Source organism: Sceloporus undulatus, chromosome 3, assembly GCF_019175285.1.
Source record: "Sceloporus undulatus isolate JIND9_A2432 ecotype Alabama chromosome 3, SceUnd_v1.1, whole genome shotgun sequence".
NCBI lineage: Eukaryota > Metazoa > Chordata > Lepidosauria > Squamata > Phrynosomatidae > Sceloporus > Sceloporus undulatus.
Window position 1 is genome coordinate 219,646,220 of NC_056524.1, and position 22,997 is coordinate 219,669,216.

The following is a 22,997-nucleotide window of genomic DNA, read 5'->3' on the forward strand; positions in this document are numbered from 1 at the left end:
GTGGAGAAGATGGCAAAATGCTAACAGAAGACAGAGAAAAGGCAGAATTACTCAACACCTTCTTTGCCTCAGTCTTCTCAGAAAAGGAAAAGGGTGCTCAACCTGAGGATAATGGAGCAGAGGACAGAATAGGGGAATTTCAGCACAAAATAAGTAAAGAGATAGTACAGGAATACCTGTTTAACCTAAATGAATTTAAGTCTCCGGGACCAGATGAGCTACATCCAAGGGTATTAAAAGAACTGGCTAATGTAATATCGGAGCCATTGGCAATAATCTTTGAAAACTCCTGGAAAACAGGAGAAATCCCAGCCGACTGGCGGAGGGCAAACGTTGTCCCCATCTTCAAAAAGGGGAAAAAAGAGGATCCCAACAATTATCGTCCAGTTAGTCTGACATCAGTACTAGGAAAGATTCTGGAGCAGATCATTAAACAGAGAGTCTGTGAACATCTAGAAGGCAATGCCATAATCACAAAAAGTCAACATGGGTTTCAGAGAAACAAGTCATGCCAGACAAATCTAATCTCTTTCTTTGATAAAATTACCAGCTTGTTAGATGAAGGGAATGCTGTGGATATAGTATATCTTGATTTCAGTAAGGCCTTTGACAGGGTTCCCCATGACATTCTCACAAACAAGCTTGTAAAATGTGGGCTGGACAAGGCAACTGTTAAGTGGATTTGTAATTGGTTGACCGGCTGAACCCAAAGGGTGCTCAACAATGGCACCTTTTCATCCTGGAGAGAAGTAACCAGTGGGGTCCCACAGGGCTCTGTCCTGGGCCCAGTGCTATTCAACATCTTTATCAATGACTTGGAGGAAAAAATTGGGGGAATACTTATCAAATTTGCAGATGACACTAAAGTAGGAGGAATAGCTAATACTCCAGAGGACAGGATCAAAATTCAAAATGACCTGAATAGACTAGAAAGCTGGGCCAGAGCTAACAGAATGAACTTCAACAGGGAGAAATGTAAGGTACTGCACTTAGGGCGAAAAAATAAAATGCACAGATATAGGATGGGAGACACCTGGCTTAAGGAGACAACATGTGAAAGGGATCTAGGAGTCCAAGTAGACCACAAGTTGAACATGAGTCAACAGTGTGATGCGGCAGCTAACAAGGCCAATGCGATTTTAGGCTGCATCAATAGAAGTATCGTATCTAGATCAAGGGAAGTAATAGTGCCACTATATTCTGCTCTGGTCAGGCCCCACCTGGAATATTGTGTCCAGTTCTGGGCGCCACAATTCAAAAAGGACATTGAGAAACTGGAGCGTGTCCAAAGGAGGGCGACTAAAATGGTGAAAGGTCTGGAAACCTTGCCCTATGAGGAACGACTCAGGGAGCTGGGGATGTTTAGCCTGGAGAAGAGAAGGTTAAGAGGTGATATGATAGCCCTATTTAAATACTTGAAGGGATGTCATATTGAGGAGGGAGCAAACTTGTTTTCTGCTGCTCCAGAGACTAGGACTCGGAGCAATGGATGCAAGCTACAGGAAAAGAGATTCCACCTCAACATTAGGAGGAATTTCCTGACAGTAAGGGCTGTTCCACAGTGGAACACACTTCCTCGGAGTGTAGTGGAGTCTCCCTCCTTGGAGGTCTTCAAACAGAGGCTGGATGGCCATCTGTCGACGATGCTTTGATCTGGATTTCCTGCATGGCAGGGGGTTGGACTGGATGGCCCTTGCGGTCTCTTCCAACTCTATGATTCTATGATTCTATGATTCTATGAAACCTTTACCTTTATAGATATACTAAATGAAATGCATTGTGCAAATAGGTATATGTCTGTGTAGAATCTATTTATTTCACTTTTGCCTGAAAGCCATCAGTGGAAAATTTCCATTTATTTCAGTTCAAGTGAGTGAATTCTCAGCTCTGCATCTAAAGACAACTCTTAGTCATTATCTGACATATAAAAGAACAAAAATATCTGCATTCTCAAAAATGAGACTCATTCTCCTTGGCAATGAGATTACATAAGGTGTACAAAAGTAATTATGACTTATTTCACTGATTATCAGTCATTTCCTTAAAAAGTTACACCCATGTTTAAAATAGTTTGGCTGATATATCATCCTTAGTCTGATATAACTATTACTACAAAGTAACCTCACTTGTCACAGGAAATAGCTTTGCACTTGTAATTTATTCCTTAAAACATGAAGAATTTGCTTCAACAAATGACATGACCAGAATAAAAATGAAATCATACCATCGACCTGCAGTGTTCAAGTTTTGAGGCACTGCTCCTTATGGAGCGAAATTATTACTACCTCATGCACTAGAGAAACATATCGGCAGGTTTGAATGAAACTCAAGAAATCTTCAGGGGAAAAATACTAAAGGAGAAAACTTCTCAAAACAATACAACCAGGACTAACATGCCCAAGTGGCCACAAAATCCACACTTACTAGAAATGGAAATTTATGCTTGTTTCCATTTCACATAGAAGAATAGAGACTTTCAAAAGTCTTCTCTCTGTTTAGCAAAATTACCATGAATCTTCACATTTTTGTTTATTATTTTTCACATTTCAGGAATCTCTTTTTGGAAAAAAAATGGCAAAAAAGCTTGCACAAAAGTTGGTGGGTTTTATACAAACAGTCCTGAAATGCAAAAATAAATAAATAATCACAGTGGTTAGTCTTTTTTTGAAGAAAAAAAACAAACAAGGGAAGAGAATTTGTGAGTATTCTTTACATCTCTTATACTGACAGCTATAAGAGGGAGTAGAGGTGGAAAACACATGCATGTGTGTTCCATAAGAAGAATAACATGTCTGGAATCTTCAAGGACACCACTCCACAATACACTATTTTGGTATAGGTTCTTATATAATTTCTGCTCATTTAGTAGAATAGTATATAGTTACAGAGTGGAGCACTGTCTCTTAAATATACCATCACTTTAGAGCACAACAAACAGGCCCATCCTGCATCAGAAGCACAGCACAGATCTAGTGACATCAAGAGATGTTATCTGATTGTGCATGAAGGACATAGAAAAAATATGGAATACTTGTATGTCAGAATATTACCGAGGACAGAGAAAAGGGCTTCTGCAATTCTAAAATATTAAGAGTCCAAAATTCATTGATTCTTTAACTGACATCTAGGGTCTGCTGCAAATTTGGGTTTTCAACTAACTGGCTTCTTCTTTCATGTGGAGGAACTTATGACATAAACAGATGATGAAAATTCAATTTCCTGTCAGATTCCAAAGAGATATCTCACCTCCCTCTGAGCTGAATTGCTTCATCAAATCTTTTCTCATCCATTGCTTTCTGGACATCTTTGGTCTATAAAGACAAAGAACAACAGTGACAGAAACCATAGCGGCAATCTAATGCAATGAAGCATATAACTGTATTAATTTTGTTTAATCCAATTCAGAAATCCCCAAACTGAGCCCAAAGGCAGCTGTGCCATATTATTACTTCAAAAAGAAAAAGAGAAAAACATCATCAATTGTAAAGTAGGAGGGGGAAAGAAACTGTAGAAACTCATTCTTCTCAGCTAAAGTTAAGCAAAGAAAAAGAACACTGGATTAGAAAGACTAGAGTAAGCAACCTGTGTCCCTTCAATTGCTGAACATCCACTCCCACCAGCTGTAGCTACAAATGTCAATGGTGAAGGACAATGGAAGTGGCAGTCCAATACTGTATGTTGGAACCCTGAGATAGTTGAAAACTGTATGTTGTTGACTCTGAGATAGTTATTTGATCTGATCCAGTATGGCTCTTGCTGTATTTTCACAGAGGCACCCTCTGTCCTGCAGTGGAATGCAATTGACACAGCCAGTCTCTGTCACGCACATCAGGATCCACAATACATGGTTCACTGCTTCTTCTGGAAAGGACTAGGTTTGGCTGTTCTAGGCTGAAAAATCTAAAACTCTTCTCACTAACACATACTGTATGACAGAAAAATTATGCAAATGAGACAGGTCTGTATGGTTTTCGCATAGTTAATTTGGGAGGCATATCTTCTTATCTGACTTTGCATTGTTTAACTAGTGAAGATGTCTTATATTGTAATATCTGTTTTGGTTTCTTACATTCGTGTACTGCAAAGCACTTAACAGTGTTTTCCCCCCAGGCATGGTAAGCAATATATAATTTTATTATATTTATTGAAGTACTTATACACAGTCACAAGATTTGAAAGAGGAATGAAAGTTTACAAAGTAAAAAAGTAAAAAACAAATTGAACAGTCTAAAATCATATTGAATAACTTAGCAAATTAAAACAATTTAAAAATTATGTACCTGTACAGATTCAAGCAAAGACCCTTCCCCTCCAAGGTTTTAATAAAGAGCCATGTTTTAACTTGGTACAGGAAAGAAGCTAGTGTTGGCACCAATTAGGCTTCCAATAAGAGGAATTTCCACAGCTAGGGCATCAAAGCAGAGAAGACCTTCTTCCACATTTTCACACACTATAGTGTTCCTTCTGGTGGCACGCCCTCAAGGATTTAACCTGACTGTCTAGGTGGCAGGCTGTTTAAAATTTATATATCATTAACAGCACCTTGAATTCAGACCAGAAGTACAATGGACACTAGAGCAAGTCCTTTAAAATCAATGACATACAATCTTCCCATCACCAAACTAGTTGCTGCATACTGCACTAGATGGAGCTTCCAAGTAACCTTCAGCCTCATATATAAAACACTGCAGAGTTAACAGCACATGAACTACTCTGAGTAGTTTATTCCTGTCCAGGAAAGTCTGCAGCTGGCAAGCCAGTCAAAGCTGGCCTCAGGAACCCATGTAATTCACTTGGAATTCCAGTGACAGAAAAGAAAAAGGAATACCACTATGCAGCTGCTCCTTCATATTTGTTGAATGAGGAGTACATCATGATTCACCAACTATGGTAGGTTATACTCATTTTTTAGCTATTTTTAAATATATTTTATATTATTTTCTATATCATAATGTGTGAACTGGCAGTCTCCCTACTCATATAAAACAGAGGCCTTAAAACCTGGATAAAAATAAAGCTACAGCTCCCTGTCCTGTACATATTTGATTTCTATGAGTCTTATGCAGTACTCACCACTTGCACACATTCCATTAGGGGTAGGCGCACAGACTGGTTCCCAGAGAGGCTCACCACACAGGCTGGAGTGTCTGGTGTTGCTTCCAGTAAAGCCATCACAGCTTCCATGCCCATTTTGCTGCTCTAGGAAACACATATCATATTTCTTGTAAGCATCCTATTTGGAAGTTGAGAAGCCTTGTCTCACTAAACACTGGAAGTCATTCCTCACCCATCAAACATACTATGAAGACAGAAAGCTGGGTAGATCATAACACTAATGGGAATCTGTGATCTGTATTCCACTACTTTAGTTGAAGCATGGTCTATAAAAGTAGAAACTACTCTCCACTACAGAATTACTTCCAATGTTGCAAGGAGCACACACCAAGAAGCAAGACTTTGTAAACAAGTTCTAATGGAGAAAAGTCTATAATGAAGATGTAACCAGGACAAAGAGTTGCAATAACAGGAGTATCAATTGGGATGGAGTGAACAGACAGATGTCAAAGTAATTCTGCAGGCAAATACCTTCCCTTCTGTGAATTCACACATTAAGAAGACTGCAACAGATTAAGCACACAGCTGCTCTCTCTTTACTAATGTTTGTTCTACATTACTATCCAACACCTGCTCACATCAGCTATTTTTCCAAACAATTTCCTCTCTCTTTAATATATTATTTTCACTGCCAGATACACAGATATTGTTTAATATGTTCAAAAAACAAGCCTTTAAAAATATGGGAGGAACAATTAGCTGACTATGAAGTTTAGTAACACTGTTTATCCAACCATTCCTCTTTCAAATTAATCTTTTAACTGTGAATTCCCATTCTTGATAGTGCCAGGGTGGAGCAGTCTCTACATTGGAAACAGTGCTTCCTCTGCGACACAGGCAAGATCAGTCCAAAGGTGCCAAGGCAGCCACTGCCAGACTGCACCAAAAACTGGAAAAGAACCCCTCCCATCCTGAAGCACTGAATAAGCCTGCAAGATAAGCTCTTGGAACACAAGGCTGACAAACTGTCAAAATATTATCTTTAAAAGCAATATCACCATATCTTCTGAGCCATTTTTGAAAACGAAAACATAACAGCAATGGACACAGGATCACAAGCAATACTCAAACTCTTTGGGCCTATGTTTTCCCTTGAGAGGGAGCACACACCACAAAGAATGTGGGGAAAACTCAAGGGAACCACAACCATTTGCTGGGACTGTAAGGCTTATAGTCACATACATGGAAAGCACCACCCTGAAGAACATTGGATTAGAATTCATTAAGACTATTGACTCCACTGTCTCCCATCAATTTTCTTTCTCCTGCATAGCCAATCGGTCATATATTTTTTTCTCCCTTTCTCACTATTTCCTAGTCAAAATGATCTAAAAGTGTAATTTGATATGACTGCTTAGTGAGGCATGATACAGTCTAAGTCTGTCTCTATTATACACAGTAGGATCTATTGCTCAAAGCAATTTCTCTAAGATAGGGGTGGGGAAATGCCAGAGATTGGGAGTAGAAAAATTAGCTAAACAAAAAAGAAGTCATATTTACCAAGACACGATCAAATGCTGAGGGGGTCCCACCACGCTGCACATGGCCAAGCACAGTCACACGGGTGTCAAATCCAAGGCGCTTCACAACCAGCTGGTAAGGGAAAGAAATAGAAAGGACAGAGTTTTTATATTAATACACTCTTCTGTCCATCAATTTCCTTTTCCCATAGCAAACTGAGAGAGGGGCTATAGATCAGAGGTATTTACTCTTGCCTAAATCCAAATGCTTGTCCCAGCTACATTAGATTGATTAAATCAATGGTATTCACATGCAAATGTATTAAATGTTTCTATCTTATTCTATCTGTGAAGAGCAATTGGATCTAGGCCTGTAACTGCAATAGAGCCAAAAGTATCCTAATAAAGCTTTTCTGGGCTGATTTGAAGCTTGAAGACATTTGGTAAATCCAGATAAAAAATAGATATAAGGCAAGTACCCAGGGAATCTTTTACTGGATGTATTTCCAGAATCTCAAAAAGCCTGCAGATTTCTGAACTGATTAATATTTTTGACTGTTCTGGTTTTAATTCATTAAAATTGGTCACTCACATCTTTCACATAGTTAGAAGTGATGGGTTTCCCATTCCTGTCAATGGCACCTTCAGCAATGATGATAATATTCAGTCGGGAGCCTCTGCTTCGTGTCTGTTCAAATTAAAATACAGAAGACAATGACTGACAAATCAAACCACAGAGTGACAGCCCCTACATCATGTATTAGCCCACCACTCTGTCCTTGTTATATTTTTATTGTGTTTTTTAATTGTGTTTTTAATAGATATTTTAATCGTAACATGTTTAATCCTGTTTTAAGGGGGGGAATTTGGGATATAATGTTGTAAATTTGGATATTTTAATATGTTGTGAGCCGCTTTGATTGTCTAGTTACAGAAAAGCGGGATAAAAATAAAAGTTTTATTTATTTATTTAAACAAAAGCAAGAGGCTTCACTCTCTGGGATATTGAGATAATCCTAACATTAACATCATGGTTTGACACCCAGGATTTTCATCTGTTTACTAAGGAGCTTCCTGCATGCCAAAATAGGTGAAGAAAAGTATGCTTGAACATAGCCAGGTGATCCTACATACTTTACAACTGTAATCTTCAATGGTGAGAGATCCTCCCTTGTCCTTCTTCCTCCTGGTTAGGGTTTTGCCAGCTAGGTTTTGTTACACAGAAGTAGGCAAAGCAGAAGATACAGTGGGCCCTTGGTATCCACTGGGTACCAAAATCCATGGATGCTCAAGTCCTATTATATACAATGGTGTAGCAAAATGGTGTCCCTTATAATAAAATTACAAAATCAAGGTTTGTTTTTGAGAATTTTAAAAAAATATATATTTTCAAGCTGTGGATGGTTGAATCTGCGGATATGGAGGACCAACTGTATATAACATAATTTATTAACAGTTTATTTTATTAAATTAATTTGTATCCCATCTTTCAGCAGTTTGTAACCAATTTTTTTAAGAACAACACATTTGCACCAGAGATATATCTAAGGCTAGTTGGTGTCTTAATAGATACACTCTGAAAGAAATACAGCTATGAGCTATGACAGAGCTACTAGCTAAACATTTCATTGCAAAAGTGAATAAAACTTAACTAGCCCTAATTTTGCTAAGAGTTTTTGCTAGTTATACTGTTAAGTATCAGATACTACCACCACCACAACCACTCACCTCACCAAGCCTCTCACACATAAAATCCTCCCAACCATCCTCAGGAGGTGACTCAGGGATGAAAAGCCAGTCAGCACCAGAAGCCAAAGCTGAAACTAATGCAAGGTATCTAGAGAGGAAGAAGAGAATGAACTTGAATCAAATGGAAGAATGGGGTAATTCAGAACACTCACCATGATGGGGGATGGGGTGGAGGTCAGTCCATACTACATACATCTCTAGATTTAACCCTATAACTGAAAAACTGGAAATCCCATCCCAAGCCTCTTTCAATTTAACAACAGAAATCTTTTCTTACCCACAATGTCTGCCCATCACTTCCAGAACAAACGTCCTTTGATGACTGCAAAGCAAAATTAAAGAAGAAAGGTTTATCTAGATGATTTTTCAATCCCTGTCTAAATTACATCTTTTTATGGAAATATCCACACATAAGTTTCCAGGACTAGGTAACAGAAAACATTAATGCTGGGCACAGGAGCCCAGCATACTGTTTGAAAACATGTTTTTAAAAACAAATTCTGGCAATAGTTTTTTGTGGGTTTTTCGGGCTATGTGGCCATGTTCTAGCAGAGTTTCTTTCTGCTAGAACATGGCCATATAGCCCAAAAAACCCACAAAAAAATATGGATGCCGGCCATGAAAGCCTTCGATCTCCTAATCCTGAAGAAAGGTGAAGATATATGCCACATCTTGTGCAGAACTTTGAAAAGAAGCAAGATGTTTTCAAACTTGGAATTACACAAGGACATGGAAATTTGGTCATGCAGTCAGCAGCCTATCTTCTTCTTCTGGGGAAGGGACAGTTTCAGTGGTAAGGTCACATTTGCTCTAAAGTGAGGTGCGTGTATGAACAACAAATACCATACCCTGGATGAGCAATCAGGGTTCCTTATTTGCTGATATAGTGCCAAACAAATTAGGAAAAATCTCAAACCAGTATAAAGAAAAGTTCTAACACTAGGATGGCCATTCACAGAAGATCTAGAAACCACACCCTTTCCATTTCCCAGCCCTTTTGATCCCTTGCAAGCCGTACATTTTTGTCTCTAAAGATGAAGTGACCAGGAAAAAAATCTATTTGTGTCCCTAAAAAGAGGTGGGTGGGGAGTGACTTTGAATGAAGACTTCTAACCAAAATGATTCTCCATTTTAGGTAAAATGCAGATTATTCTCCATTTTATTTTGTTTTTTCTGACAATAGAAAGCAGTTTCATTGCACTACCCACACCTACAAAAATGCTACTGCACGTTAAGAAATAATTGCAGATCATGCAGATATCACACTAGTCCTACGCATGATGTATTCTTATGAAAATAAAGACAGGAAATGAAAGACCTATTCTCACCTCTGGGCAGTAGTGGTGATTGCATCAATCACCTCCATAATACGGTGTAGGGCAGAGTCAGTGCCAATGGTCATATCTGTGCCACAGAAGTCATTGTCGATGGAACCCACCAAGCCTACAATGTTTAAATGACTGTATGTCTGAGACACCTCCTCTGTGATCTTCCCTTAGAAAGAAAGAGAAAATTAGCAAAGCTCCTTTATTCTGGTAATATCACAAATGAAATGCTTATTTCCAAAGATGCTTCAAGATCAAGAACAGAGGACAGTGGAGGGCTATCTAACTGGGTTTAGCTAAACTAGATAAAGTTGATGATTTATCTAAAATATTATTTTTTAAAATGAGATGCTGAAAATGGGATTCTAATTTCACTGTATCTTTGATCTGATTTCCAATGGTATATTGAGAAATTGTAAATCTTGCTGTTCATTATCACTGTAGCTAGCTTGACTGCAGATTAATTTCTTAAGCTCAAATAAAGAATTAAAACAGAACAGGGTGGAGAATGAGGTATAACATCTCAACTTAGCACTGATTTCACTTGGTTTGAAAACTTTTCAAACACATCTGGCCTCAACCTTAATCCCAGGTAATGTTTCTATGAGAGTGAAATTTATTTTTCCTTCCTTCCTGTGCATATGATCTTCATTATTGTGAAATGAAAGGGCAAGAAATATATAGCTGATGACAAGAAAATCACAAAATTCATACTTCTTAATAATAACTTTTATAGAAGGCTGAAATTGAAAGGACAAGGGGATAATTTCTGTTTTGATTAAATAGGTATTTTTAAAAAATGCATATGAAATTGTTTCAAAGCAGTTTTTATTCATGTGTTTTTCCAAACACTCAGAGGTCAGTTATTATATGCAGCAAGTTATAATACTTATCCCAGAAACTGTAACCGTTTGTTGTTTTTAGTGCCATGTTGCAACAAGCTAGCAATATATTTCTGAGCACAGTGCAAAGTGCAGGTTATGACCTATAAAGCCCGACATGGCCTGAATCCAGGCTATCTGAAGGACTATATCCTCCCAGATGAGCTAGTCCAAGCTCTAACACCTTCAGGAGACACAGTCCTCTTGATCCCACATCCCCACAGGGAGCGTACTAAAATACTTTCTCTGTGGTATCTCCCAGGCTCTCCCTTCCTAAGAAGGCTAAGCTGCTTCCCTCCTTGCTGTCCTTTCATTAACAGGTGACAATCTTTTTATTTTAATACACATTAGGAGAGTTTACTGTTTACAAGATAAGGGCTTTTCTTAGCATGCTGTATTATTTTCATTATTTATTTTTAATCATGTGGTTTTAATGCTACAGAAAGTTTACTATTATTCTAAACAACTCAAATCCAACAACTGCAAAGAGAATGTAATTCTGTCACCACTGAAAAGTCACCTGGAGGCACAAGGCTACTAAAGGTAAAATGTGTCCATGCCACATTCTCCGTACATGCTCAGAAAAGCCATCAGTCACATCAGCTACAGTAGGTTATATCTGATTGTTACGCAGTCCTCCACAGAAATCCATGCTTATGCAACAATGAACAGAAGGTCATAAATCACACACTAATAAGTGGGATCTACAACTAGATGTTGAAGTGTGTCTTCACTGCACAACAAAAGTGCTCCAGTTCAGAGTTCTAGCCAGCCAGCAATATGTTTTTAGTTGATTTAGCTGCTCATTTTTTCCTCATTCAGATCCACCCTGTTTCTTCCCTTTTCCTTTCCATCTGACATTCAAGATTCTCTCTTCAACTGGAAAGACGAGATAAGGCCTCTGTGAGACGGGTATCCTCTTAGGGTATATTTGATAGGTCTTTTGTTTGTTTTTGTTACTTCTGCAAACCTCATGTTCTCTGGGCACGCTAAGACCTCCTGTATTATTCTTAACAGGCCTTATTTTGGCACCAGTCTGTCGCCACTCTTCATCTCAGTTACTGGGGGATGTGACAGTGCCTAAAATTGGCATGGGAGTTTCCTGAGGAAGGCAGTAGAGCACTGGTATCAGGGAATGATGGCAAGGTTCACACATACCTTCTTTGACCAGTTCCTCCAGAAGTCCACCCCACTCTGTTCGGAAGATATTTGCCCCCGTCAGGCTCCCATCCCCTCCAATGACACACAAGTTGGTGATGCCATGCTGTACCAGGTTGTAGGCAGCTTGGAGGCGACCCTCCCAGGTGGTGAAAGCTTTGCAGCGAGCACTACCAATGATGGTGCCACCCTATAAGTAAAGAGAGCAGATGAGAAAGAAATTCAAAGTACAAATAAAAAATCAGCAAACAAATTCCCTGATGAGCCCAGAGGTCAACAACATATGACTAGTTGACCTGAGCTTTCCAATGCGAGTTCAGAATGGTGACTTTCTGTCAGAGGATATTAAATGGTTTCATAGTCCCAGAACAGGGTTGACATATTCTCTACATACAGAAGACACATGCCATGCAGACCCTGAAAAAGACTGTTGAATTCTTATCTCTATCTCATTTTATCTATGGAATGCCACTGTCATTAGCTATGATAATAAGTGCAATCACTCCAAGACATGAAATTTCTTTCTTAAGGTCTGGAACTGACAGGGAGAGATAATAAAATATCAAGGATGGAATCTTTTTCCTCTATGTCACTAGATTTGTGGTCTTCACTGGACTTGCTGATGCAACATTTATACTGCTTTTTAATGGATATTGCTAAAGTGATATGTGCCATTAAACAATGTCTCCTTTTGAAAGCAGCTTGAGCAATGAGCCTAGGAAAACATTGGCCTTCCACAGTTCAGTCCAGAAGGTTCTAAGCCATCCCCAGAGGTGTCTCTCTATGCACTCAGAAACCACACTCATTTCTTTATGTTCTGTATGAAGAATGACTGCTAGCTCCTCACAATGTTGATGAACACTGCTGTGATGGGGAATGATCCTCCCTAACATTCTCCCTGCTTTACCACAAAAAGCAAAAACAGTAATGGGATTAGCATTACAAATCCACCTTCACTGAGCTAAAACTTTTGACTACTACCACTAAGCATCACTTGAAAGAAGGCACAAGAAGTCAAGAAAAAGCAAAATGCTGAAAGGATCTGAGAAGAGGCAACATGCTGTTAGCACAGTTAGCGTCTTGACTGGATGCTTGTCATAGCTAGCTGAGGAGGTGTTAACAGCACCCAGGAAATAGCAAAGCTGCCATCTTTGTCCTCCTCTTTCAGCATAAGGGTTTAGGCTAGCCAATGTGACTAAAATGTCATATTCAACACGCCAGCTTTGCTTAAGCCATTAGAATAGCAGCTGCATCAACAGCAGCACACCAGACAGACATGAAAGAGAGACAAGAGGGGACAATCCTGCAGAGGCATGCAACACCAGACTGTTACCTGAGGGAAAAGGAGACACACCAATCAAATTGGGAAAGGTTCTAAGAAGGGGAGAAACAAATACCCTTATAAGCAATTTGGATAAGTTCCTGACAGTTAGATCCACTTACAAACAATGGCAGCACAGCAACATGTTAACCATAGCCCTGTCCCAAACTGAGTGCTTATATCCAAATGAGCAGAGCAGATCTGGACCCAGACTGCAGGAGTACTTCCAGTTAGGTTGAAATAATTTTCTCAAGATGCCCAGAAACAAGGCACCAGCACAGACATGTCAAATCAGGTTGAAATACATGAAGCATAATACAATGGAAATTCAGAAATTGTTGCTGCCCTTTCAACTCACCCTTAGTCATACTTGGACATCTTACACAAGGCAAGACTATTTCATCCCAATATAAGGCGAAAATACACCTTTCCCTCACACAGTACACAATGCAAAAGGCAATGGATATTCAGGGCTTTAGTTATTCACATACATCTTTTAAGTTTAAGGGGTTATTCTCATGAGACATTTTATATTTTGTTTTAGGCCCGAGAGAGACGGGCCAAAAGGGGCGTGCCATCGCCGCCACCCTAGCGGAGGCATCATGGTGGCATCCTGTCCACACGAGCACTGCCATCTTGACATAAGGGACGCACAGCATATATACATCACTGTGCGTCACTTACGTCACCAGCGCGCCAATGGCGCACTTGTGACATATGCTGTGCACAGTAAAAAGAACCTGGTTTTTTTTTGGGGGGGGGTCTTTTTACTCCAGAGGGACACCATGCGATATGGCTGCTGTGGTGTCCCTCCAGAGTTAAAACAGATGCCTTCTGCCCGCCATTTTTGGGCGGTCTGTCTTGGGCCTTAGATAACCAAATACAAAATACACACACATTATGTCAGATAGGGTACACGTGTGTATAAAATATAAAAATGTGTATAAACTTTCCTTTTTCTGATGCAAGCAGAAATCTGATCCTCATTCCAAGAAAGGGTCATTCTGATCCTTCCATTAGCATGTAGTGCAACAATGCAATTTAAATATGTGCCCTTCACAATGTACACATCACAATACAGTATCAGGATTCATTAGAGTGCTGGTGCATGCTGCTTAGTCACTCCTACTTTCATCCTCCTGCAAAGAACAGCAGGCCTTCCATTTGTGGTTAGTCTATTGTGACATGTGAATTGTGAGGTCTAGTTTGAACAAGAGACAGTACAGAAAACTATGGATCATGATTCACTTGTCTGGAAAGGGTTAAGCCCATACTTCACATGTTATCATAAATAAACCATGCACAGAGGGGGCACAGATTGTTTAGCTCAGGAGTAGGGAACCTGAAGCCTGTTAGATGATGTTGGATTGAAAGTCCCCTCAACTCTGGGTAAAATAGCCAAAAGTGAGAGATTATGTGAACTGGTGTCCCACATGATCAAGAGAGCCAAAATTTCCAAATACCCTGGTTTAGCCGCTTCCAGTTTCAGGAGCAGTCATGTGCATGTTAAGCATGTTCCATCTAAAGAATCCAGGCCTACCTGATAAACATAGCTTATGTGTGTGCATTTTGTACTCATCTGACAGTGCAAATGTTTTCTACTCATCAGGCAAGTAGTGGTCTTAAAAAACCCTTTCCCACTGGGTTAAAAATCAGTGTGGCTGCTACCAGTTAATGGAAACAGACGTGCCATCTCACAATGCTCAACCAGACCCTCCCACTCATAAGATCCTGTGATTGAAAATGAGGACAACGACCCTGTTTCATGTTACCTGGGGTGGGGAAGAGACAGCTGTCATTAATTTGCCCATTTTATAGATCTATGCCAGCTGGGGATCTGATCTAAAAACTGACAAGGCCCTGATGATCATCTTTGTAACAAAACACCCTTTCTTGAACCTGAAGAGGGAAAAAAGTTAATTTAGCAATATCTCAGTAAAACAAATGTTGGATTTACATGACACAACCTATTTCAAACTGTACCATCAGAAATTATTCCATAGTATTTGAGGCTGGCTGACACGATGAGTCAAGACTATAATTATCCCATCCACCTAATAAATAAAAATCTAACAAAGCTGCTATCTGCCATTTGAAATGGGTTGAAATTAAAGGGACTAGTTAGACATGTCAGGGTATCAGCTGAACAAAAGGGGGGACTCTCTGGAGAGGATAAGTTGTTATTACTGCATGCAAACAATGAAAGTATTCTTACTTCTGCTCAGGATATTTGGATTGGGATATATAATGGAAATGAAAGAATTTGAAAGCAAGTGATTGGGAGAATTATCTGTCCCACTTGCAGCTCTTCTGTGCACTTTCCATTAAGAAACAATCCTTTGTTAACTACTGCAAAGCTGAAGCTAAATATCCCATTCAGGGGCTCATATCAGGAACACGAAAGATTTCTTCCTGAGAATTTAAAGAGCTTTTGTTAATGATGACAGATATTTTTCTTACTGTTCTTATTCAGTATCATCTGTGCATGCCAGTGATACTGTGCTAGAAATTTTGTGCTAGGAATCCTGGGTTGATAAACCACAGTGTGATAAATAAGCAGCCTTGCTGGTGCATACAACATACTTGCTCTTCTCTTTATGCCAGCAGGTAAAAAAAACAAGGAAAATAAGGTAAGAAATCTTTAGCCTTCCAGATATTTTGGATTACACTTCCCATGAGCCTACATTTCTCAGAATCCACACACCATTGGCTGTGATGGGAAGTGGCTGATTTTGTAGGCCAAAACATCTGAAGGACCAATGTATCCAAAGCCCTGCAGGAAGGGCGCAGTTTCACATTACCTCTTAAACTAGGATTATGTGGGGGGGTTTCCCCACCTAATCAAGCAGGGTTCATGAACCATGTTTTTCCCCACTTGCCTTAACAGACCAGGGTGTTCATTTTAGCTTTTCCTGTTGCGAGTAGAATAGTAGGTTCCATTTGATGTGATGTTCCCAGTCACATCTATCTGCTTCTCCCACAAGTACACTAAGTCTGCCAGGAAGGGATTAGCCCTTCCTGTACCACACCTTCTTTTTCCCACATGAAGGCTGGTACTGAATGCCAAGGGTAATCTCATGCCTTGGTGAACCTCTAACCACTGGCCAAGGATGTGGCTGCTACCAAAGGCATTTCTAAAAGACTAGCATAAACCCTAGCAAAAGGTTACCTTTTTTGTTTCTCTTCACCATGACAGTGGGATGCTTACAAAGAATATCAACGAGAGACCCTGAAGTCAATTCTAGTCGCTCTCCTAGTTTTCACAATACAGTATCAGATTTTAGGCAGATCAGCATCACAGGTTTTGTTTTTCAGCTTGTTTTCTGCTGCCTCAAAGACAGAGCATGGAGCAATGGATCCAAGCTACAGGAAAAGAGATCCCACCTAAACACTAGGAAGAACTTCCTAGCATAAGAACTGTTCAACAGTGGAATATATTGCCTCAGAGAGTGGTGGAGTCTCCTCCTTTGGAGGTTTTTAAACAAAGGCTGCATGACCATCTGTTGGGGGAGCTTTAATTGTGTATTCCTGCATGACAGGGGTTGGACCGAATGACCTTGTGGTACTCACTGCTTGAATCTCTATGATCTTTTACTGTGGATACCACTACTTCCCTTCCTTTACTAATTTGTATCCCTACTTTTACAAGCTTTCTTGATTGAACTATTGGGATCAATGTGATTTTCTATTTGTATCTTCAAAGACTAATTCAACCTGCACATTCCCAGGCCGCTTAGATACTCTTACTGAATGAAACAGTAAACAGAGGACAGTAAAGGAAGATGAATCAAGTGCTTGGCAAAAAAGATTAGATGTTTATCCATCTAGTCTTCTAAATAATCCAACCTCTATACACTCTCGCTAGTGTTTGTGTGTGTTATTTGCAGCCAGTGGCAGCAGAGAAAGTAACTGATAGGTATGTAACATGTTTTAAGTATAGGAATTGTCACTATAATTATGGAATTCTTGGAATATGAATCCCAGCTGGTTGAGAGAAATAAGACATACTTCTTTTGTTCAGTCACAAAACAATGCTACCTGCTTCTTTCTTGACCTGCACACATGAAGAAGGGTTAGATAGGTTATGTGCATTAGTGCACTGCTCATTTTAAGTTACAGTCTAATCTGAACTGGAGAAATAATGCAGTCTGACACTAGTTTAACTGCCATGCCTGTATCTTTTGGAATCCTGGCATTTCTAGTTTTGTGAGATTAGCCTTCTCTGTCAGAGAGGCCTGGTGCCACAATAAACTATAAATCCAGAATTCCACAGCATTGAGCAATGGCAGTTAAAGCAATGTCAAAGTGCATTATTTCTGCAGTGCAGCTTATACCTAGGTTTCTTAGCAGCTGCCAATATAGCTTACAACTTAAATTTAATAAACTAGTCACTTTACTACAGGGCATTAATTAAAATGTGTAAGTGATTTCTGGTACTACCAGTAAGTCAATTTCTGCATTCCTGAAGCTATATGTGACCATAGCCAGACCTAAGACCAAAAGCATAGTAAGGCCTGTCTACCAGCCCAATAAGGAGTCAAAAAGGATAATCATTCAAGCCTTACCAACTGAATGATGTTGGATACACTCAGCCAGTTTGCCTGCTTGATATTATCGCCTCCTTCCACCAGTCCCTCATAACCCTGCAAAGAGAAAGGAAAGACAGAAATGTGAAGGCAGCATTACATCTGGAAATCTTGCTTGATATTTCATTAAAATTAATATCCTGCATAGGGAACATTGGCTACAGTGGTACCTCGGGATACGAAATACCCAGGTTACGAATTTTTCAGGATACGAATAAATCCCATAGGGATTTATTGTTTCGGGTTACGAAGGTTTTTTCGGGTTACGAAAAAACTCCGGCGCTGTTTTAAATGGAGCCGCGGCAGAGCCGCGGCTTTTTTCCCCATTAGCGCCTATGGGTTTTCGGCTTACGAAGGCTTTTCGGGTTACGAACGGTGCCGCGGAACGAATTATTTTCGTAACCCGAGGCACCACTGTATTTTGTTTTAACTTATTAACTGTTTAAACTATTTTAACTGTTTTCCCTATTCTAAATGTTTTCACTATTGTATTTTAGCATCTGCTGTAAGCTGCTTTAAGTTCCATATTGGGACAAAGGCTAGATATGATTCAAATAGATAGATAGATAGATAGATAGATGCTAGAAGAAACCCTTAAATCTATTTAAAATAATCCTTCTTGCATTTTAAAAGTAACTGTGTAGAATAGGGATATTCTATAATAGACCGTAACACAAAACTTCCAATCCTTGGTTGCACTTTCTCCAATTGCTTCTCCTCAAGGTCACAATACATAAAGACTGACAGCTATATTGACAGCTCTCTGATACATTAACTTGTTTGTCTACTGAGATAATCAGAGAAGACCCTTCTCTGTCTGCCTCATGCAAGAGAAGTGTATTTAACCACAAAATAGAGAGCCATTACTCTGGTAGTGCAGATCTGAAATGCTCTCCCAAGGATGGTTTTGCCTGGCACCACCATTGCATTTTTTGGGAGCAAGTCAAAAAATTTATTCTTTGTAGATAATTTTTTAAAACTTTAAAGCTGTACTTTTAAAATCAGACCCCTCAATATTATAGTTTAGATTTTTAAGTTGTTTTATAGTGTTGTACTTTTACATGTACTACCTCTGAGCTGAAGAAGTGATATACACTTTTCCCACAAATATTTTTTAAAATTATTATTATTATTATTATTATTATTATTATTATTAAGTTTTTTTTATAGACTGCTGTAAATTTACACAGTGCAGTACATACAATCAGTTTAAAATAAAATAAAATAAACCTGCCTAAGGTGTAGATTCTACTAAAATAATTTAACAAAATACATATTAATACATATTAACCTTAAATAATAAAATACAGTATAGCAAACAAATAAAAATAAACCTACGATAGCATGAAATATGAAACTTAATATATAATGCAGAGGCATTATAATAATATTTCTACAATACAACATTTCATCTTGACTGCTAAGAGCACATGTTTTTACAACAACATACCAGTATTTCTTGTGAGGTTGGCTGAACTGCAAAAAGCTCACAAAAATAAAATAAAATAAAAATAAATTATAGAACTAAATCAGCTAAGCCAACATGCAAAGTGTTATTGGAATGGGGCACTGGAATCATTTTAGTCCTGCAGAAGATGTTGTAGTATAATTCCCATCATCCTTGACCAATGGCTACAGTGATGGCTGATTTGAGTTATGGAATGGAGATCAAAAACATCTTAATTCCCCTATATTACTGAATCTGACTTGTTTGGTTCTTTCACCTCTGTTTATAACTGCCTGACAAAATTTACAGTTAGAGTGGGATTTGTTGTGGATTTATAGTTTGAGATTATCACAAAAAATGAAAATGCTTTTGCTAGTTTAATTTAAACTTTCTCATGAAAACACTTATGGGATTCTGTTTTGTTCAGTTATCAGAGTTCCTTATCTGCTGCTCTTTTCAAAAAAACATTTTAAGATATTAGATATTTGGATTTTTTGAATAGTATATTGTTAAATTCTTATATGACAACTACTTTCATATCACTATTTCCGGTTTCATTGTCACCTTCTCCACAATAATAATATTTTAATCTGAACATCATGCTCCCATCCTCTCTCTTTTAGTTGCCCTGTACTCTTGAACAACAGTATCATGTCTTGCAGTTTGTGAAAATATTGGTCAAACTGTAGCATAAATACTTGCAAGAACACTAGTTAAGTATATATCCAATCATGCTGTGAATTGTAAAATCTGTCTTCACATGTTTCCAGTGCATGTATTATATTCCCGTTTTCAGCTTTAAAGTACATTAAACAAGGTTCTTAATCCAATAATTGATGGGAGATACAATCAAAAAGGTACCAACTGTGATCAGTATGGAAATACTATGTGATCTAAGATCCAAATGCCACATGCTTCACAAACACATCTGATTCTTTATCTTGTACATCAGCATGGGTAAAATGCAGCTCTGGGTCTGCATTCAGATCTTCAATCTTTCCAGAGTCTCCAGACCTTTTTTCAAGTTAAAAAAAAGGCGTGAGAAGGGCAGGGTCAATTGCTCCAACCATAAGCAGCAATTATCATTTCAAAGTCCCCTTATGTACTCTTTACCATAAAAATGCCCACTTTTCAAAACCAGAAGTGGACCTATGGTCACTTCTGGCTTTCAATTTTGTTTCTTTATGGGAGGATTTTTGCCACTTCAGAGGCCCTCCAGATGGTCCCAAGGGCAGAACACTGCACCACAATTGCCAACCCTGCTGTACATCCACTCCAGGAATGGCTCCCTGAGTTCCCAAGTGTGCCCTTTACACTCTCTTAAAGCTCACAATATATTTAATGGTACTAATTCCACCTAATTCCAAACTTGCAGAATCTACTCTTCTAGGCTGTGGATGTGAGAAAGAAGACAAAGATGTCAATTATGTTTCTTAATTATACAATTAAGCTGACAAAACTGTCAGTTATGTTTCTTAATTACACAACTTGGCAGGACACGTTTTCTGTTTTTCACTGACTTTCAGTGAAAGAAACTGCTGAATCACATCGACAGGAGCTTGGCACAATGTGGTGCTTGGCACAGTGTGTACCAGACCTTGGAAATGCTACTTTTTGAGTTACAGCTCCCAGAGTCCCATAGCAAGCAAGGTCAGTGTCTATGCTGGTGGGGAGATTTGGGGCTCTCTAATAATCCAAAACAAGTAACTTTTCCAAACTTCATTCTTTCTGTGTGTGGTGGGAAAGCAAGTTTGTGCCTCTCTGCTCTTTCCCCAGGTACACATGACCCATTTCTGATGGCCACAAGGATTGAATAGGGTTTGCATAGATAAAATCCCACAAGCATCAATCTAAATCACACAGCTAATTTTTTCACAAATATTTAGGGATTGGCCTTGTGCTGGAATTTGTGTATGTGCATTCTGCACATCTAGTACATTCAAGACTTGGATGGGTATGGCTGGTGGGTAGGGAAGTAAGTGTAATCTTGTTCTCCCTGAATACAGGAAAAGAATGTACGGAACTGTATTATCCAGGCTTTACTTTCCTCTTAATACCCTCACAGTTCCCCAGAAGCTATGCAGCACTGTTCAAAAGTTCAGGCTGTACCATTTCATCCAGAAAAGAAATAAAAATTGAACCTCATAGATCAGGAACACTCTAGCTCCGACATATATCCCCATGCGAGTCACAGCTCGAACAGCAGCATTCATACCTAGAGAGATGGGACACAAGGTGAGCATTAGTGGCACCCTGAACCAGCCGTAGATGCAGGCAAAACATCAGGAATAAACTCTTCTAGAACATGGCCACATAGCCTGAAAAACACACAAAAATCTTTCCCTGCATACATTTAAAAACATATTTGCCTGATGAAGAAACATGTGGTTTTGAAGGCTGGCACATGCATTTTCCTGGGGTTTTTTCCTACTAAAATAAACATTTCTGCAGTTTGGACTTTGAAATGTGTCTTATGATTAATGCTGCTGTCTCTACATTCCACTGTTTCACTATCACTGAAAGGCTTAATTCTAACATCATTTGTCTACAGCTGTGTCTCATTTTCCTCCTTATTCCTTCTTTAAGGGTATAACTGAGCCTGTCATTGGCCTGCTTGGAAAATGCTGCATATACCCTTTTCTCTGAGGGAAAAACACTCAACAAGCTTGTTTCATTATGTCCACACTGTCTATGCATCCACCTATTTTTTTTGGGGGGGGGAGAAAAATCACTTACAAGAACTGTGGGGGGAAAGGAAAAGCAGAGAACTGCAAACCAGCCAAGTTGTAGGGAGTGTTTGTCTGCCTCTCTATCAAAAGATGCCAAGCAGACTGAGCAAAGATGCTTCAAGCAAATGGTAATAACAAACATCTTTCTGATGGAGAAGTGAACTAGTCTAGAAATCTAGGCATTATTCTCACTGCTTGTCATATGAATGCTGCCAATTCACAGTGGATGTCTCCGTGCCTGATTTACCTCGGAGATTACTCCACCCTTTGCCCACTTTCACTTTACCACTTGCAAAAGAAAAGAGAAATCCAGCTGTATGTCTCCTGTAAACCTATACAGAATCCAAATGAACATTTAAAAAAAACCACCAGATCATACAGCGTGAAGGAGGACTGCTTTATCTCCAAATACATACTGAAGTAGCTATAAACTCCAATGCATTAAATAATCCCTGGGAGTGATGACAAGGGATTCTATTCTGTACTCAAATACAAATTGCTACCTTGCTTCTGATCTCCATGCCATCTGCCCTTAGGCTATAGCTCTTAGGTTCTGTATGTAAATCAACTCCCAAGCAGCACTTCTTGGAATGTGAGTAATCTCTGGGCTGGGGCTAAGATGTGTAACCCATCCCAGTTACTTAACTTATATACCATATTGAGGGATATCTCACATATTTTACTTTGTTGCTATGTAACACCAAAGCAATAATCAAGGTAAAGTAAATATTAAATTAGAAGCTTAAGAGAGGTTTACAAAAACAAACAATAAGTGTCAAAACCAATGCAGAGGAAGTTAAGGTAAATCTCTGAAAACTATAAAGCAACATATCCAGGGGTTGGCCATACAACAAAATACAACAATATCCAAACAGCAATACCTTTATTAGACCAACCAAAAATGTACAAAATACATCATGCAAGCTTTTGAAGGTTCACTGGCTTCTTCATCAGGCAAAGGTATTAAAGATCATATAGGACAGTGATGGTGAACCTATGGCATGTGTGCCAGAGGTGGCACTCAGAGCTCTCTCTGTGGGCACATGTGCCATCATCCCAGCACAGAGTTTGCCAGAGTTTGTTACTAGAAAGCCAGAGGGACATGGCACTGTGCAGTAAATAAGTGGGTTTTTGGTTGCAGTTTGGGCACTCGGCCTCCAAAAGGTTCACCATCACTGATATAGGAGAAGAAGAAAACAATGATGTTAGAGTCATGGGCCTACATT

The 22,997-nt window shown here is 39.1% G+C and overlaps 1 protein-coding gene across 2 annotated transcripts in view; it reads right to left on the minus strand.

Moving 5' to 3' along the window:
* The window catches only part of PFKL (phosphofructokinase, liver type), a 52,201-nt gene that overhangs the window by 19,901 nt on the left and 9,303 nt on the right, over positions 1-22,997 (minus strand). Inside the window, exons 2-11 of one of the 2 annotated variants that reach the window (XM_042456688.1) lie at positions 21,184-21,257; positions 17,575-17,652; positions 11,689-11,878; positions 9,653-9,818; positions 8,602-8,646; positions 8,304-8,412; positions 7,168-7,263; positions 6,616-6,708; positions 5,074-5,199; positions 3,247-3,311 (exon numbers count right to left, since the gene is read on the minus strand). In XM_042456688.1, the coding sequence (XP_042312622.1) occupies positions 3,247-3,311; positions 5,074-5,199; positions 6,616-6,708; positions 7,168-7,263; positions 8,304-8,412; positions 8,602-8,646; positions 9,653-9,818; positions 11,689-11,878; positions 17,575-17,652; positions 21,184-21,257 (1,042 nt within the window). Of the gene's footprint in view, positions 1-3,246; positions 3,312-5,073; positions 5,200-6,615; positions 6,709-7,167; positions 7,264-8,303; positions 8,413-8,601; positions 8,647-9,652; positions 9,819-11,688; positions 11,879-17,574; positions 17,653-21,183; positions 21,258-22,997 lie in introns of those variants that run through there. The other variant, XM_042456689.1, reaches the window with a different exon arrangement.